Source organism: Mytilus trossulus, chromosome 1, assembly GCF_036588685.1.
Source record: "Mytilus trossulus isolate FHL-02 chromosome 1, PNRI_Mtr1.1.1.hap1, whole genome shotgun sequence".
NCBI lineage: Eukaryota > Metazoa > Mollusca > Bivalvia > Mytilida > Mytilidae > Mytilus > Mytilus trossulus.
Window position 1 is genome coordinate 54,818,966 of NC_086373.1, and position 17,286 is coordinate 54,836,251.

A 17,286-nucleotide genomic window follows, 5' to 3' on the forward strand; every position below is an offset into this window, starting at 1 on the left:
TGTTTCTCGTTTCTCGTTTTGTTTATATAGATTAGACCGTTGGTTTTCCCGTTTGAATGGTTTTACACTAGTAATTTTGGGGCCCTTTATAGCTTGTTATTCGGTGTGAGCCAATGCTCCGTGTTGAAGGCCGTACTTTAACCTATAATGGTTTACTTTTTAAATTGTTATTTGGATGGAGAGTTGTCTCATTGGCACTCACACCACATCTTCCTATATCTATGGTTTTAAATTTTTCATGGCCAATGAGCGGTAAAATAAAAGATTGATTTGATCGGAATTTTTAGGTTAAATCCTTGAACTAGTTTGTTTATTTTATGTTTTATTCTTGTTGTTTGGATTTTAAACACCTTAACACATTTGTAAAGTTTCTGGTTGAAGACAGTTTATTGACATTTTGGTGTTATTGTGCGTGTCGTTCGTGGTGGGGTTTTTTGGAAAGGGGGGGGGGGGGGGGGGGGTTCATGAATTATTTTAGTTTCATTTTTGTGATTAATAAAACATGTCATTTCATATTCAACTAAACACCCGGAGACGTCAATCTGAAGCTCAATGTAGATTGTCAAATTTATATATAAATGATGTATATCTAACTAAATATCGTATATAGCATTGGTTGGAATGGATTTTCTACCAAACATTCATGGCTGTTTATTAAATTAAAAAAAAAATAAAAATGATATTATCATACCTGTTTATTAGCTTTATAATATGAGGTATCTATTCGGTTTACACAGGGAACTTGTCCGCTATCTGCAGCCGCAAGCTGTTCTGTTAATTTCATCATCTCAGCTCGATATGTTATGGACTCCTCACTTCAAATTAAAAAAAAATATAAGCTAGGTCTATGGCTATTGAAATAGATTACGCTTATTTTATTATCTGTATGTTTAGAAAACAGCAATAGATCATGCAGTAATCTCCGACTTAAAGTCCAAGATTGCTCTGATGAATGAGCGACTCCAATACTGACAAAGTCAGCACAATCTCGGACTAACTGAGTACGTTTGGAAGAACATGATAAATTATAAGTCGACATTGGCTTTGAAATAGCTTACAGTAACTGCGAGTACTTTTATATCGGTGCTCAGTGTCTTTTTTCAATGAATAAGTTTTTTTTTATTGTGCTTAGTGTCTATCTAGTGAGACACGCTATTTCCAACTTATGTGTCTCGTGTTTTGATGTAACACCCTTGCCCAAAGTTAGCTGAGGGTACATGGGTTCTTTTATATTCTTTTTGTTCTGTATTAGTCTGTTGTTTGTTCGTTTGAATTGTTTCACCTATTGTCATGTCGGGGCTTTTAATAGCTGACTATAGAGTATGTGTTTTTTTTAAGTGTTTAAAACCTTGCGCTGACAGATAATTGCTTAAATTGAAGTCATTGTGGACTTTGTTTTGAACAAATGTATTTGTATAGATATAGGAAGATGTGGTGTGAGTGCCAATGAGACAACTCTCCATTTAAATAACAATCTATAATTTGTGTCTTGTTTGCAGTGATGCCACATCTCCTTATTTGTTATTCGTATCCTGTCAATGGTTGATGGTTGTCAAGGGTAGTAACTCCATCATATTGAATTTCAGAAGGTTTTATTTTCATTGTGTGAAAACTCCCCCACATTCCCATCCCTTTTAGAGGTTGCAACTCCTCATTCAGTATTGACCAATGTATTTTTGACTGTTCTGTTTAAGAACTTGTTAGCATTCAAACTTCAAAAGGTTTTCGTATTTTGCCTATCAACCTTTAAAACTTTCTTTTGTACTTTTAACGATAATCATTCTTTTTAACATGCTAATTTCATAGTTAAACGGTTAATACCATACACAAATCATTTGACATTAATTCATGAATACATTACATTAAGATAAGCTAGATGAATTTGTTATATTTCTGATGTCATTTACAAATGTTAGTTCAATAATAAATAGCATAAAAGAATAATAAATAAATGAAATGCATGAAAAGGGTCGTTTTCGCATAATCACCCAAAGAAAAGTCATTATGTTTTGATATCCCCTGTTAGACACACTTTCGTTTAAATGGTCGTCAAAATATGAATAGAAATGTATGTTTGCTGTTGTTATATATATATACATACTTATTCACCATTACTTTGTGGCACAAGTGGATCATGTAACCAATGGACCGTGCTATAATTCTAAACTTCAATATCAACCGTTTCTGTAAATTAAAATACAAATATGTTAAAAATACACAAAGAAAATTGATGTTAAATAATAATATTACTACAAAATGTATAATTAAGTGCCACTCAAACAAATTGAAAAAAAAAAGATTTTTGTAATGTTAAAACCAAAATATATAGATAAAAAAAAAATGAAAAAAAAAATGATAGGCAAACGCGGATAGCTAAATTTGTTCACGCGTGCGTGTTGCCACATGCATAACAAATCAACTATCATTCGTATAATAGGCCAACCATTTCAACTAAATAGGGTAAATGCTTAGGTTACATGTAAAAAATGATGTCGTTCAGATTTGAAGATCTTGAAGTATAGTTCAAGTGGACAAGCTGTGTTGGAGGTCTAAATTAACTAAGTTCAGTATGTAAAGGCCAACACAATTTGCCCATTGATTGTATGTACCTGTTCGTCGTTCGAGAATGTAACTTAATGTATAGAATTTTAATACTTTAATCTCAAGTTTAAATCTTCAGTTTGAGAATCGTGAAATATGTTTATACAACGACTAAATGAAGTAAATCGAACGTAATTAAATTAAACGATACAAATATTATTAATAGTAAAATTCCTAATTTCACACAAAGTTAAACTATATAAAGAGATAACGGATTGTTCGTTTTGTTTGATTTAAAGAAAAACTCTTTTGATATGGTTTAAAATTTAATATTACAAACCAAGGTGATCGCACGAGAGTTCTCGAGATGAAAGGACAAGGTCTGGGAACTCGAGAGTTTTTATTGCAGACTGTCCATATGAGTGTTATGATCATTTATATAATATTTTCGTTTTCACAATCTATTTCTTAATTACATTGTGATTCGTGTTTAAAACCATCGTTCTCTGAGCGCCACAAAACGTTCTAATAGATCTTTGACCAATTCCCTCATAATTATAACTCCTTAAATGTTAACATGTTTATAAGAGAGGCGAAAGATACAAGAGGGACAGCCAAACTCATAGATCGAAAATAAAATGACAACGCCATGGCCTAATATGAAAAAGACAAACAGACAAATAATAGTACACAAGACACAACATAGAAAACAAACTGAAGATTAAGCAACACGAACCCCACATAAAACTGGAGGTGATCTCTTTAAGCATCCCTGTCTTTCAGTGTTTAAACTTGAGCGTTCTAGATGGAAGTGAATTTAGAAAAGCGATTCGGACGCACGAAACTTTTAAATTGGTATTCTCATTTCCAGTAGCCTTTAACAAATTTTTGACTTTTGCACTTTGTATTTTGGGATTTAATGTTTTTCCATATAGAGTTAACAAGCGAACAAACGGACGGACGGCCAACAATATAAAAAAGAAGATGTTGTATGATTGCTAATGAGACAACTATCCACAAAAGACCATAATGACACAGACATTAACAACTATAGGTCACCGTACGGCCTTCAACAATGAGCAAAGCCCATACCGCATAGTCAGATATAAAAGGCCCCGAGAAAACAATGTAAAACAATTCAAACGAGAAAACTAACGGCCTTATTTATGTAAAATAATAAACGAGAAACAAATATGTAACACATAAACAAACGACAACCACTGAATTTACAGGCTCCTGACTTGGGACAGGCACATACATAAATAATGTTGCGGGGTTAAACATGTTAGCGGGATCCCCCCACCCACCCACCCCTTAACCATGGACAGTGGTATAACAGTACAACATAAGAACGAACTATAAAAATCAGTTAAAAAAGGCTTAACTCATCACATGGACAAAAATACAAGTGGACGTGGCCGGGTACTTATACATCCCGATACAAAAAGACACAATGAACAGATATGAGATTACTCGCAGTTATCATCTGACAGCTAGTTCAAAGCCACTAACAACTAATAAAAAAATCATGCATCTAAACACAGATTTCAGCAACATGCCAGTATTAATACCGGTGAGATGAAATTAAACTTTGATTTTTTATTTCATTGATAAATTTTTAAAAAGGCTTGTGGTTTTTTTTCTTTTCTTTTTATTCACTTTTTTAAGGCATGCAACACTTGTCTGTTCGGAATTTGGACTCTGGTGAAAAGTTGTGTCATTGGCAATCATACCGCCCAAACCTCAATATTTGTATATCATAAGGATTTATTTATTATATATCTATATAGAATAGAATTGAAATAAAAAGTTCAGTATTATACTATATGTCTCAAATGCCAAATTTTTTTTTTATTTACAGTGAAAATTCAAATCCCTAAGAAACTGATATGAAAAGACATATGAGTTTGACTGAAAACCTATTGACCACATGCAGGTATGAATTCATATGGCTTTTGATAACTTGCTTACATTAAGTATATGTGTTTTACGGATTACTGTGAAATATTAAATCAAACAATCTAAATATTATTATAAACAAAATGTTTAATTTGACACTTGTTGAGGACAACTTTAAAAAAAAAAAACAGCTATGGATAACTGAATAATAAATTTTAAAAAGTAAGTCTAATTTGTTTGCTCAGACATTGTGTAGTTAAGAAAAACTGTTTGAACAAACATTAAGATTTGCTACTTGTTCATCGGATCCGTTTTAAAAAATTGAAGGGAAGACATAACTAAAAGCCATTTTAATATTTAATAGGGGATAATATACTGCTCCTTTCCATATGCCATTGGTAAATAAATAAATTTGGTGTTTTTACTGTCTTCTGATTGGTTAAAATTATTAGTTTTATTTTCAATGTTGTCAATTTTGATGGCGACACGCCCACTCTGACGCTGTGTATTCATACGCCAACATGTGTGTACGCTTGTTATTGTGAATATAAATAATATAAAAAGTTCTTTGAGCCTGATTTTTGAAAGAAATTTATTTATAATGAATGGCAATGATTTATTTTGATTTTATTGAACCATAAAACTAATTTTTGACTCTTCACATTTTACATAATCCGCTTCGCGGATTATTCAATGTGAATAGTCAAAAATTAGTTTTATGGTTCAATAAAATCAAAATAAATAATAGCCATTCATTAAATGTTCCATGCCAAATTCATATATTGATTTCGTTAAGCAAATGGTGTATTGCTTTTTCTCTTGGTGTTTTTCTTCGAAACAAACCCCATTGAACCAATATGAAAATAGGGGATATTAATATGGTGTTGTGATATTTTTAAAAATAACTATTACTAGTAGTCAAAGAAACATTTCTTCGATGTTTTTCTTCGTTATTCGGTTACTAACAATTTAGATTTAGCGAAATAAGTCAAACAGCATATTTCGAGAATTACTGAACAAAGAATAAGGGAAGCATAATGAAACTTTATATTATGTATATTAATTTAACGTGACTGCAAGAGTTTACATTCAAATATCTTAAAAACAAGTCCTAAGGTACAAAATGTATAAGTGTCATATTTCATGAGGATTTTGCAAATCGTGTATTGAAGAGAAATCCAAATTGATTTTTTTTCTTTTTGTCTGCTATTCTTTAAGCAATTAATTTAAAAGACATTTAAATCAATTAACTGTTAATCAAATTGTGGGATACAATAACCATGACAGAAAAAGGTCAGTAGTTCGTAGCGATAGACTTACAATGAATTACTAGTATACATTATATTGCATAAAAAAGCATCAATACCGCCAATTGAAGACGCTGAACATATCCTGGTATATATACAACGAGTAAAAACCACAAAAATTTAATATGAAATAAATAAATGATGGAAAAATAAAGTTTTTTGTTTTTTTCAAATGTTCTTTTAAAAAATAAAATATGATAGTTCATGACAATAAATCAGTTCTTACAATCTTATTAAAATATGAGCTCATATGTAGTATAACATAATCAGAGATCAATATTTTAATTAGATTGTCAGTTCTTACTATATTCTACAAAATCTAACCTTTCTTTCTTCCGATTTTCGACTTAGGAATGACACCAGCCGAGAATCTTTCAATAAGGTATCACCACTACGACGTTTGCTATTGATTCCATGCGACCCATGAATAGTTCCTCTTCGTTTATCATCAGACATGGCTAAAAATTTAAACATAACAGAATCAGATGTTCTTCTATTACCAACTAGCATTGTCGCCCGTATAGCACCCTTAAACTTCTTTAGAGCACTGCCGCTATTAGGTTTGCCATCATTGTTTATTTTGTCGCGAGAATAAGATACAATTTCTGTAGTTGATCTCCGTTTCAGTGGCTGGTCGATTGTAGATGAGCTCCAATGCCATTCCCTTTCCGGTGAGGATGAAAATCTTCGAAATTTTGTCGAAGCCAGATTAACAGAAGTCGTACTACTCGATCTAGATTTTCTACTTGCCATTTTTTTTTGTAAAATTAAAGAACGTCTTCAGTATTAGTGAAGTTTTAACTAACTGTTTGATTTACATTAAAACTTAGTTACTTGGGGGTTATTTAAAATGTTACAAGAATTTAAAATCTGTCTTGTTTAATTATCGAAAATTGAGCCCGACCAATCATTGAAAATAGGTGAAAAATGATAACCATACACTTAAGAATTACAAATAATAGAAACAGATTTTATCAAAGATTAAACACGTTTGCATGTTTAATAGTAGAGCTCACTAAAGAAAATAACCCACAAGATACCTCACAAAGAAATCTTTAATTCGTAAAAATAACATTTTGATAATCAAAGATTCAATTACATCCTTAATAAATAAGTGATTGTTATTTTGCGCACTGTTTCTCATACGATTAAATACGATTAACCCTAAATATTACATTTTTTGTCTCAAAATGACTGAATAACCTTCCATATTTTCGCATGATTCATCAAAAGGAACGCCTCATACTTCGGTAACATATTTATTGGAAAAAAGGATGATACAAGTACGAAGATTTTCCTTTATTTCTTTCATGAATTTAATAACTCTCTCCGGTAATTTCTTTTACAGCTCACCTCAATGTTTCGTACATGCTTTTTCTATTATTAGGATGTGTAAAGGGGTTTGGGAACATATAATGCATATTAGATAAGCAATAGCGTATGATGTAAATTTCAAAATATATTAAAAGTGAACTGGTTTTGTCTGACTTTAATTGATGATTGATTATATATATTGATTTTAAAATATAGGTAAAAAAGAAGGATTGAGCGCAGTCATTATTGCTTCGTGGGAAGTGTTCCATCTAAAATCTTGACCACAATTGCATTGCCTTTTTACTATTTATTAAACAAAGTATCCTCAATTATATCTCCCTCTCATGCAAAAACAATCTCATAAAACTATTTAATGTACAAATTGAATATTCATTGGTATTTTGTTTTATAGAAATCATTCGTCATATTAATTATTCAGAAAATTGAAAATATTAAAAACAGCTAACATACGATAATAAAAACATACTAATCGTATTTCAAAACGATAACCATTTATAATTTCAAAAGAATAAAATATCGATCATATATTATGTATATATTACGATTTATTATTCAATGTTTGATTTGTATTTCAGAAACTATTAAGGTGCATGAAATGCATTAATACATTTTTACATAATATTTGATGAAATAGATGAAGGTTTGCTGAAAAAATCAAGAACATTCAGTTCGCGGATTGTGATGAAGTACAAAAAAATGTAATTATAGTAAGAACATCCGGATCGAAGAATAGTTGTAAACAATATGTTTGAGAAAGAAAGGAAGAAAGTCTTAAATGAAAATAAAATACAACTTGAAAAACAATAAATATGATACTATAAAATAATAATTATAAATTTTGTACCAAAAAACTAAGTTATATTAATGTCACCTTATAACAGTAGTACTAAATTAGAATGATCTAAAATTTCAACAGACAATGTATATGCTGAGCTATCTCGTTGCTATTTGTAACACATATCCGTCAAATTAAGATAATAATTTATGCCCATAGAAAAACCACTATGGTCATTGTACTAAGTTTGAACTTCGAAAGTACTTTATTATCAACTTAGTACTTTCGTTTTCAAACAAAAAAGAAATTCTGTTAAATTGTCATCATCATTATTATATGAATTAAAATATCATAAGTTTTATCATTTTTTTATTAATTTTTTTTTACATAAATCCTTATGTTTGCGGTTAAAACTAAAATCAAATCTTTAGCAACTTATCAAAAAAGCTGCTCAATAAATAGTTTTAGTAAAGTATCTTAAAATATGAGATTATGAGAAAAGTACGATGAAACATATATACATACCTATAGGTGAGTGTAGTGCAAAATAAGCTCTACCTATACATGTGTTAGTTCTTCATAAGGTTGAAGACACTGTGATCTAAGCAAGTATATGTATTCAGCCGATTAATTTACCACGAAATTATGAATATGCACACCTTCTATTCAGAGCAAACATGTCTTTAATCTTATTTTACATAATTGTAGCTTAGCTAAATTGTTTGCAATTGTCAATGTAAATTTACTTAGGTGATTTCAATGTGAACTCGTTGATGAAGGAGTCGATCGTTGAGGGATATGATATGGAATTTAATCTGTTTTTGTCAACACATGTATTACTTAAATAACTATTGATGATTACCTGTTGTGTTTAATTAGTCTTAACCCTACTCAATATTTTCATTCTATGTTTGAATACATATTCAGATTTTAAAAGTCGATATTTAAAGATATGAAATTTGATAACAATGTTCGTTTTCTTATACATAACTTTTTCTTCCTCGGTACATACAATACTTCAAAAATTGATAATTAATATGTTTGACAAGTCATTAGTTTTTATTAATAAGTCATTAAAATATGAATCTTAACCACGTGACCTTTTTACCCTGGTAAGTGACACAATCACACAGTTGAGTAGCAAACTTATATTGATAAAATATTTCTATGTATTTTTGAAGATTTTCACTTTGTCATTCGACATTTATTTTATCATAAGAACATGTAGAATATATACTGATTAAAGGAAGACAGGTGTGACAAAGGGACAAACCAAAGCTGTAAGTCAAAGAAGGATTGATTGATTGATTGGTTGGTGTTTAACGCCACTGTCAGTACTTTTGTTGTGCTATTTCAAGGCGGTCAGTTTTAATTAGTTGGGGAAACCGTTGTACCAAGGGAAAACCACCGACCTATGGTAGGAAAACTGACAGTTATATAGTCAATTAGAATTGCATTGGAGTCGTGTGGAATTCGAACTCACAACCAAGTGTTGGTAGGCTAGTGATATAGTAGTTCGACTACATAAAACACTGCCACCACTCGGCCATTTGGTATCATGTCAGGAACATGACAGTTGCTTTCCTTTCGTTTGATCTGTTTTGAATTTTTCTTAGAATTGGGTATTTTTTTATTTTTTTTTATCATCTCATTTTATCCCGAAGTGAACAGAACAAATATACTTTTCCTTGTCAGCAAACCTTAGTTAATTGATTTTTGTACTTAACAGAGAGACATATATCGAGGAAGAGATGGATATCAGTCCAGAGCAGCTGAGATCGAACCCACTTCCCTTCCCCGGTTTTTAAGCAGGTTGTTGTTGCTCACTTGTGAGTTTTCTATGTTGTGTTTCGCAGTCCTATGTCAGCTAGTCTTCTTCTCCGAGTATTCTTTTGGTATGTTCCGCTATTTCTTTGATTTCTAGTATTTTCTATGAATATGTTTGAAAATTGTGTCTGAATGTGTTACCATTTCAGAATTCTGTCATGCATACGGGCAAACATCTGACCAGTTTCTGGTACATGTACAACAGGTCAGTATCCGACGAAATAGTAGACAAAGTAAATAGAATCGTGATCATACGGATTAAAGATTTATTTCTATTTCAAGGTATTTTACTAAATAAGCGTCATTTGTTATTACGCATGAGACACGAGTTTTATAGATTATACCATTACAATTATAGCACTGACACCTTCGTGTATATATACTATTTCAGTTTCATGTTCAGTCTAAATATTCGTTGGCCTTTTGACCGCTGAGGGATGCAAACTTTGCCAAATGAAAATTTCAAAATAAGAATTCATTAAACTAACAATTTGGAAATTAGACTTCCGAGACATTTTTGGACTAAAAATTAAAAACTCTCTTAACTCAGTTACAATAAATTAAATGAAATGTGAAATGAAAAATTAAGATATTGCAATGCATGTTGTCATAATACATGTGTACTTCAAAACGTTGTCCCCATAGTTATAAATAAGCTATGCTTGTCATACACATACTATGTTGTGTTTGTCTTTTTTTTTAGCCATGGCTTTTCATTTTTATTTTTAACAGCAGAGTTTGAAAGTTCTGACGGTTTATTTTGCCTCTTTTTTCTTTCTCCAATTAAATACTCCAACCATTGTCTGTACTATAAGAGATCGTATACTATTACAACAAATGTTTTGGTACTAACCTTCGTCTAAACATTTTAAAAGGTTTAATTGAAATAAATGTCTGCAGAGAAACAATTCTGGATATATGCCTTTATTCATAAACAACAGAACATAAACTATATTCAAATCAGTTTGGAGGTTAATCTATAACATTTTGCCTAGAAAAAGTTTGAATGGAGTTAAAATCACGGGAATCTCTGTCGAATTATCATGCACAAAATTAATGACAAATTGTATTATTTCCCTTAAAAGGGAAGAAAACCTACAGAAAATTCATAATCAATTAAGGATTATGCTATATTTTTTTTTAGAGCAATTGTGTAAAATACTAGTCCGGATTGGTGTTGTTTATTCGGATTTCAGTCAATTATATTCCCGGAATTTGTGTTTTAAATACTCTTCAGCATCCTATTTGAATTAACATTCAAACTGACGAGTCTTGTGAAGACGTAACTACCAAATTATAAGCCTGATACACCTTTGATTAGCTTTTACGTATAAAAGAGTCAGCTTCGTGCAAACATCTATTTTTGTGTTAGAAGATTTTGTGTGCTAAATCTGTTACTGTTATCAAGGATAAATTATTGCGTCGCTAAGTTGTCTTATTTTAATTTCAGTTTCTTGTGTACAATTTGGAAATTAGTATGGCGTTCATTATCACTGAACTAGTAAATGTTTGTTTATGGGCCAGCTGAAGGACGCCTCCTGGTGCGGGAATTTCTCGCTACATTGAAGACCTGGCCTTGAAAACATATAACCTTTCGAGTCAAAACTCCAAAATCAACCAATCAAATTGCTGGATTTCATGTTTCGATCATAATTTTTGTGCTCCAAGCACTGAGCAAAGTTTTATGCCTTCAAGGCCTGTTGGTGACCTTCTGCTGTTGTTTTTTTTTCTATGGTCGGCTTGTTGTCTCTTTGACGCATTCCCAATTTCCATTCTTAATTTTATTATTCGATACGACAAGTGCTGCTGACCGCACAATTTTTGAGCAACAGGACGGTTGCCACATGAGGAGCAGGATCTACTTACCCTTGCGGAGCACTTGAGATCGCCCGCAGTATTTGGTCGAGTTCGTGTTTTACTCGGTCTTTAGTTTTCTATGTTGTTTCTTGTGTACTATTATTTGTCTGTTTCTCTTTTCTATTTTTAGCCATAGCGTTGTCAGTTTATTTTCGATTGGTGAGTTTGACTGTTCCTCTGGTATATTTCGCCCCTCTTTTATAGTAACTATCCGGCTCATGGTATCATTTCTTCTGAATGTTACATACCTTTAATAATATGCTGATTCAAAATCAAATATCAAAAACATATAATTAAGCTTATGGAGGAATGGTTTGAAAAATGTTTGATATAAAATAAACAGGAAATATTGGTATAACTTTTACTAGGAAATAAAATTGAGAATGGAAATGGGGAATGTGTCGGAGAGACAACAACCCGACCAAATAAAAAAAAAAACAACAGCAGAAGGTCACCAACAGGTCTTCAATGTAGCGAGAAATTCCCGCACCCGGAGGCGTCCTTCAGCTGGCCCCTAAACAAACATATACTAGTTCAGTGATAATGAACGCCATACTAATTTCCAAATTGTACACAAGAAACTAATATAAAAATAATACAAGACTAACAAAGGCCAGAGGCTCCTGACTTGGGACAGGCGCAAAAATGCGGCGGGGTTAAACATGTTTGTGAGATCTCAACCCTCCCCCTATACCTCTAACCAATGTAGAAAAGTAAACGCATGACAATACGCACATTAAAATTCAGTTCAAGAGAAGTCCGAGTCTGATGTCAGAAGATGTAACCAAAGAAAATAAACAAAATGATAATAATACATAAATAACAACAGACTACTAGCAGTTAACTGACATGCCAGCTCCAGACTTCAATTACACTGACTGACTGATTATGATTTCATCATATGAACATCAGGCACAATCCTTCCCGTTAGGGGTTTAGTATCATACCATCATAACATATATGAGAAGAACATAACCCGTGTCATGCCAACAACTGTTTTTAGAATAAATGTGTTTAGTTTCGACGCAAAGACCTTATCAGTGACTCAATATTAACGCCAAAATATGCAATCTTTAATGACTTGACAACATTATCGTAAGTATATCCCTTCTTAATACGTCTATTCAAAGGTTTTGTAAGTTTCTGAGGTGAATACTGACACCTTTGTGCTTTATAAAGAATATTTCCATAAAAAAATGGATGTGAAATACCTGAACGTATAAGAAGTCTGCATGTTGAGCTATATTTACGAATGATGTCTTTATACCGATAATAAAATTTAGTAAATGTTTTGACTAGTTTGTGATATCGAAAACCCTGGTGTAATAATTTTTCAGTAATACATAAATTTCTCTCGTTAAAATCTAAAACATTGTTACATGCACGAGCAAATCGTACAAGTTGAGATATATAAACACCGTAAGATGGTGACAAGGGAACGTCACCATCTAAAAACGGATAATTAACGATAGGAAATGAAAAATCATCCCTTTTATCATAAATTTTAGTATTCAGCTTTCCGTTAGTGATATAGATATCAAGATCGAGGAAAGGGCAGTGGTCATTGTTAGTATTAGCTTTATTTAAAGTAAGTTCAGCAGGATAAATTTCATTAATATACATACTGAAGTCGTCATTATTGAGAGTGTGTGCTATTTTTAAACATAGACGCGACCGTTGAGAAATCACAATGATATCTTTTGGTTGAGACACTTGTGTTCCACCACAATTGGAAGTATACGATAAAAATAAAATAAAGATGATGTAGTATAATGACCAATGATTCAACTATCTATAAAGACTGAAGTTAAAACATATGAACAATTATTGGTCACCACATGTCTTTTTGTGTGTTAGCTCCTGTTGTCGTATATTATATATACATGCTTATCATAATTGTATTGTATTTACTGTATAGATATATCGTCTATTTATGTATGAATTTAAATTGTATTGACCTCTTGTACACTGTTGCAAACATCAGATCTAGAGTAAGCTGTGAAAGTCCCGGGTTAACACAATTGATAAGTAAAAACAAACAAACAACAAGAACTCATATACCATTGTATCGAAACAGCATACTAGTATTATAATTACTTGCAGTATATTTTTAGTATGTCAATATCAACAAGACAAACATTCTAACTAATCCTTAAATAGATTATTTGTCTGATCTATGGTCGGATTGTTGTCTCTTTGACACATTCCCCATTTCAATTCTCAATTTTATTTGAAAAACTCCATTGAGATCTATGATCTCTTTTAATTATATCTCGTGCGTATTAATTTGTTACTTGCTAATATTCTAAACGATCAAAGATATGTGGTTCTATGTTAAATTGTTACTGCACTAGCTTAATACCAAATTCAAAGTACACATTAATATGTTTGTCTCTTTGAATTTGACTAAAAAAAACTTCTACCAACAAAAATATGAATTATTTTTGGATTAACTTGACACATGTCCAATGTATCGTATCGTTTTAAATATTAATGATATTTTTTTGCCAAAAAATTCCAATGAATTAATAAAACAAACCGTTAAATGATCATAATCATACTTGATCGGCAAAAATGTGACCACATAAATCGAAAAGTTAATCAATAGGTATTTGTAAAGAAAGAATCGATTCTTTGATGCGCTTTATAAATAGTATCAATAATATAAGAAGGTAAACAATGCACAGTATATGCTACCTATACCACGAAATGATTCGGAGGTTGCAACATACCGGAGCTAATTGATGCAATATTGAAGTTCTTGATTGGAGGTCAAAATAGAAGTTGTGGTTCCTAGAATAATCATTGTAATGTGTTGTTTAATTAAAGAGATTATTAATTAGATCATTTTTAATGAAAAAAGTTAACAAGTTCAATTTCAGTATTTGCAATCTTAACTTTATACCGATCTAATGCAGTTTCTTAAAATATCTGCAGGTACATGTATCTAGGATAAATAAAGAGATGTGGTATAAATGCCAATGAGACGACTATCCAACAATATACATTTTAAAAGTAGATTTTAGTATCTATAGGTCACCGTTCGACACTCAAAAAATGGGCAAAGCCCGTAACGTATTTTTGCATCTTAAAATAAGCACCGATAAATAACAATGTAAAAATGTTGAATATCAGCGAGGACATATGTTCACATCACACGAATGGATAACAAAAGTCATGTTCCTGATTTGGTCCAAGCATTTTCTTATGTAGAAAATGGTGGCATATAGACGTTGTTATATATATCTAGATTAACCTTTTCACTTGAATGAACGTAGCGTACAATTTCATTACATTAACAACAATGAGTGAACAAAACAAACAGACGTAATAGATAAAATTGTCAAAAATAGGAGAACAGCAGTCAATATGTCAACAAAGCAACACAAAAAGGTATACAGACACAACACGCCAGCAAAAACGGAAGACAAGAATACACAAATTCATTATAGCACAACAACGCAATGATGGGATGTGTAAGTACCGAGCCACGTCAAATAGACATTTGCCTAAGAGTTCGGAATTTTTGTTATTTTACTTATTTCAGCAAATGTGTGATGATATCTTTTTACATTATCTGTTTGATGAGTCTCCTTTTTTTTGATTTATTAGTCTGGAACATGTCTTTTAAATATTTAAGTTATAATTGTCAAATTTGTATTTCCATTAAAACACGACGGGTACAAATTTACCAGACGTTGATCAGGATCTGTGTAACCTTTCAGAGCACATAAGATCACTCAGACTATAATGGTTGGGTTCAATTTGGTCATCCTTTAGTTTTCTATGTTCTGTTTTGTAAACTGACTGTCGCTCGTTTATCTTTTGGTTTTTCCATGGCGTTGTCAGGTCGTCTTCGACATATGAGTCTTTTGTCTCTCCTATTTTTTTTGTGATTTCCATGTTCGCGTTTTGTGGTTATATTTTTTTACCGTGGCTTAATAATGAATTGCATATATAGGCGTCAGAATTCGAATGCATCTTCAACCTCTATTTTTCAATTACCGGGAGTAATCATGATCACCAACCGATATTTTGTGGAAATATATATTCTTCTTTATGTTAGTTGTTGTTGCGCTGACCGTCGAATCGAGTAATTTACAACTGATCTTTACACTTTGTTTTTATGTTGTTCGTTTACACCACTGTCCCAGGTAAGGTCAGAGTTGAGTTCTTTATATTGAAACATATTTTACTCCTTAACGTTCTTGATCTGTCTCTCCAAAATTATGATCATGTAATTCTAGGATTCCATGGGTTGCTTTCTCAGTTTCTGTCATATTTGTTCTGTCATAAGTTAGGCTGTTGGTTTTCTCGTTTGAATTGTTTCATATTTTGCATGCATGTCATAGCCTTTTCATGCTGACAATGCAAACTGGGTTTTCTCCCTTTGTTGAAGACCGGAAGCTGATAAATAATTGTTTTCTTCCACGTCATTTTGACTATGACGGATAGTTGTTTCATTGACATTCATATCACATCTTCGTATTTTTAATTATTTAGGCCTAAGTCATCTACTGAACAGTATTCTTGACTTTTTAATAAGGTTTAAATGCCGTTTTCGTGACCAGCATATAAACTCATTTGCAAATTTTCTTGACGATAACAGTTAGCTATACCCGTCATTTTACATTTGGGATTTCTATCCATTGATGACAAATATAGACAAACTGGTAGACGCAATTTATCTGATTGTATACGTTTAAATATTAATTTGAATATAAAGTCAATCATCATCATTATTGAATGAGCCAGTGCAGATATTCTAAAATTTCAAATAATTTACGGCCTTCGAGTAGTTAACTTTGTAATGCTCTACGAATACCTTTTGCGATATTAGTAAAATCTAATTTTTACGATGCATATTATGAAATAAACATTTTGAAATAATATATATAGGCAGCAATTTTTTCAAACAACCCTGAGTTACAAACTAGAGGCGTCCTATATCTGTTATATTTCCTATTTTGGAAATTTCTAAATATTATCTTTTAGCATCTCTATACCTTGCATTTTGCATATATTGCTAGAAAATTGTATTAATACATTTGGGAAGACTGGAAACAGTTTTATCTTAATATCTTTTGTAGTTTCAAGATGGAACCTGGAAAACCTGGAATTGATTTCAAGCTTGTAGCATCCAACGTCAAACCCAACTTCTTATTCTCACATCCCGCGGTTTTTGATGTGATTTAAATGAACAAAGTTTTGTGTTTTTTTTTAGTATTGATTGATATTGACCTTTCGTTACTTTTCTCTCTGGGTTTTGCAATATGATAATTGACCTATAATTTGCATTGCCCTCTTTACTTCTTCTTTCTCTGATTACAAATTTTGTAGAAAAATAAACATGCAATTTTTTTTAAATCACGTTAAATAGTTTCGCATGTTTTTCTTTTGAACAATTTTCTCATTTATAAATTTGAGCAGTAATTTCCAAATTTACAGTATCTGCTTGCAGTGATTATATTTCGTGAAGAAAGAAAAATTATTTCAATTTGTTAGGACATTTTAGAACAGTGTAGAATGTGAATACTATAATTTGTCCCTTGATTAATTATACTTTAATTGTTCAACATGGATGTTTAATTTGTTTAAATTACGTAACGATATGAAAAAGAATTTCAAAAGTGGCATCGTGTAGTTGTTGATTGATGTCGATTTGTCGTGACAACGAAATCTTAATTGAAGTATTCGTTGTAAATGCCAAAAAATGTTGGTTATTCCAAACTTGGAGCAAAGGAC

At 31.5% G+C, this 17,286-nt stretch overlaps 1 protein-coding gene across 1 annotated transcript in view; it reads right to left on the reverse strand.

Moving 5' to 3' along the window:
• The window catches only part of LOC134727577 (uncharacterized), a 63,478-nt gene extending 54,934 nt beyond the window's left edge, over positions 1-8,544 (reverse strand). The window contains exons 1-4 of the mRNA XM_063591960.1: positions 8,383-8,544; positions 6,072-6,205; positions 2,102-2,184; positions 692-815 (exon numbers count right to left, since the gene is read on the reverse strand). Of these exons, the coding sequence (XP_063448030.1) occupies positions 692-815; positions 2,102-2,184; positions 6,072-6,203 (339 nt within the window). The 5' untranslated portion in view covers positions 6,204-6,205; positions 8,383-8,544. The remainder of the gene's footprint in view (positions 1-691; positions 816-2,101; positions 2,185-6,071; positions 6,206-8,382) is intronic.
• Positions 8,545-17,286: the final 8,742 nt, after the last annotated feature.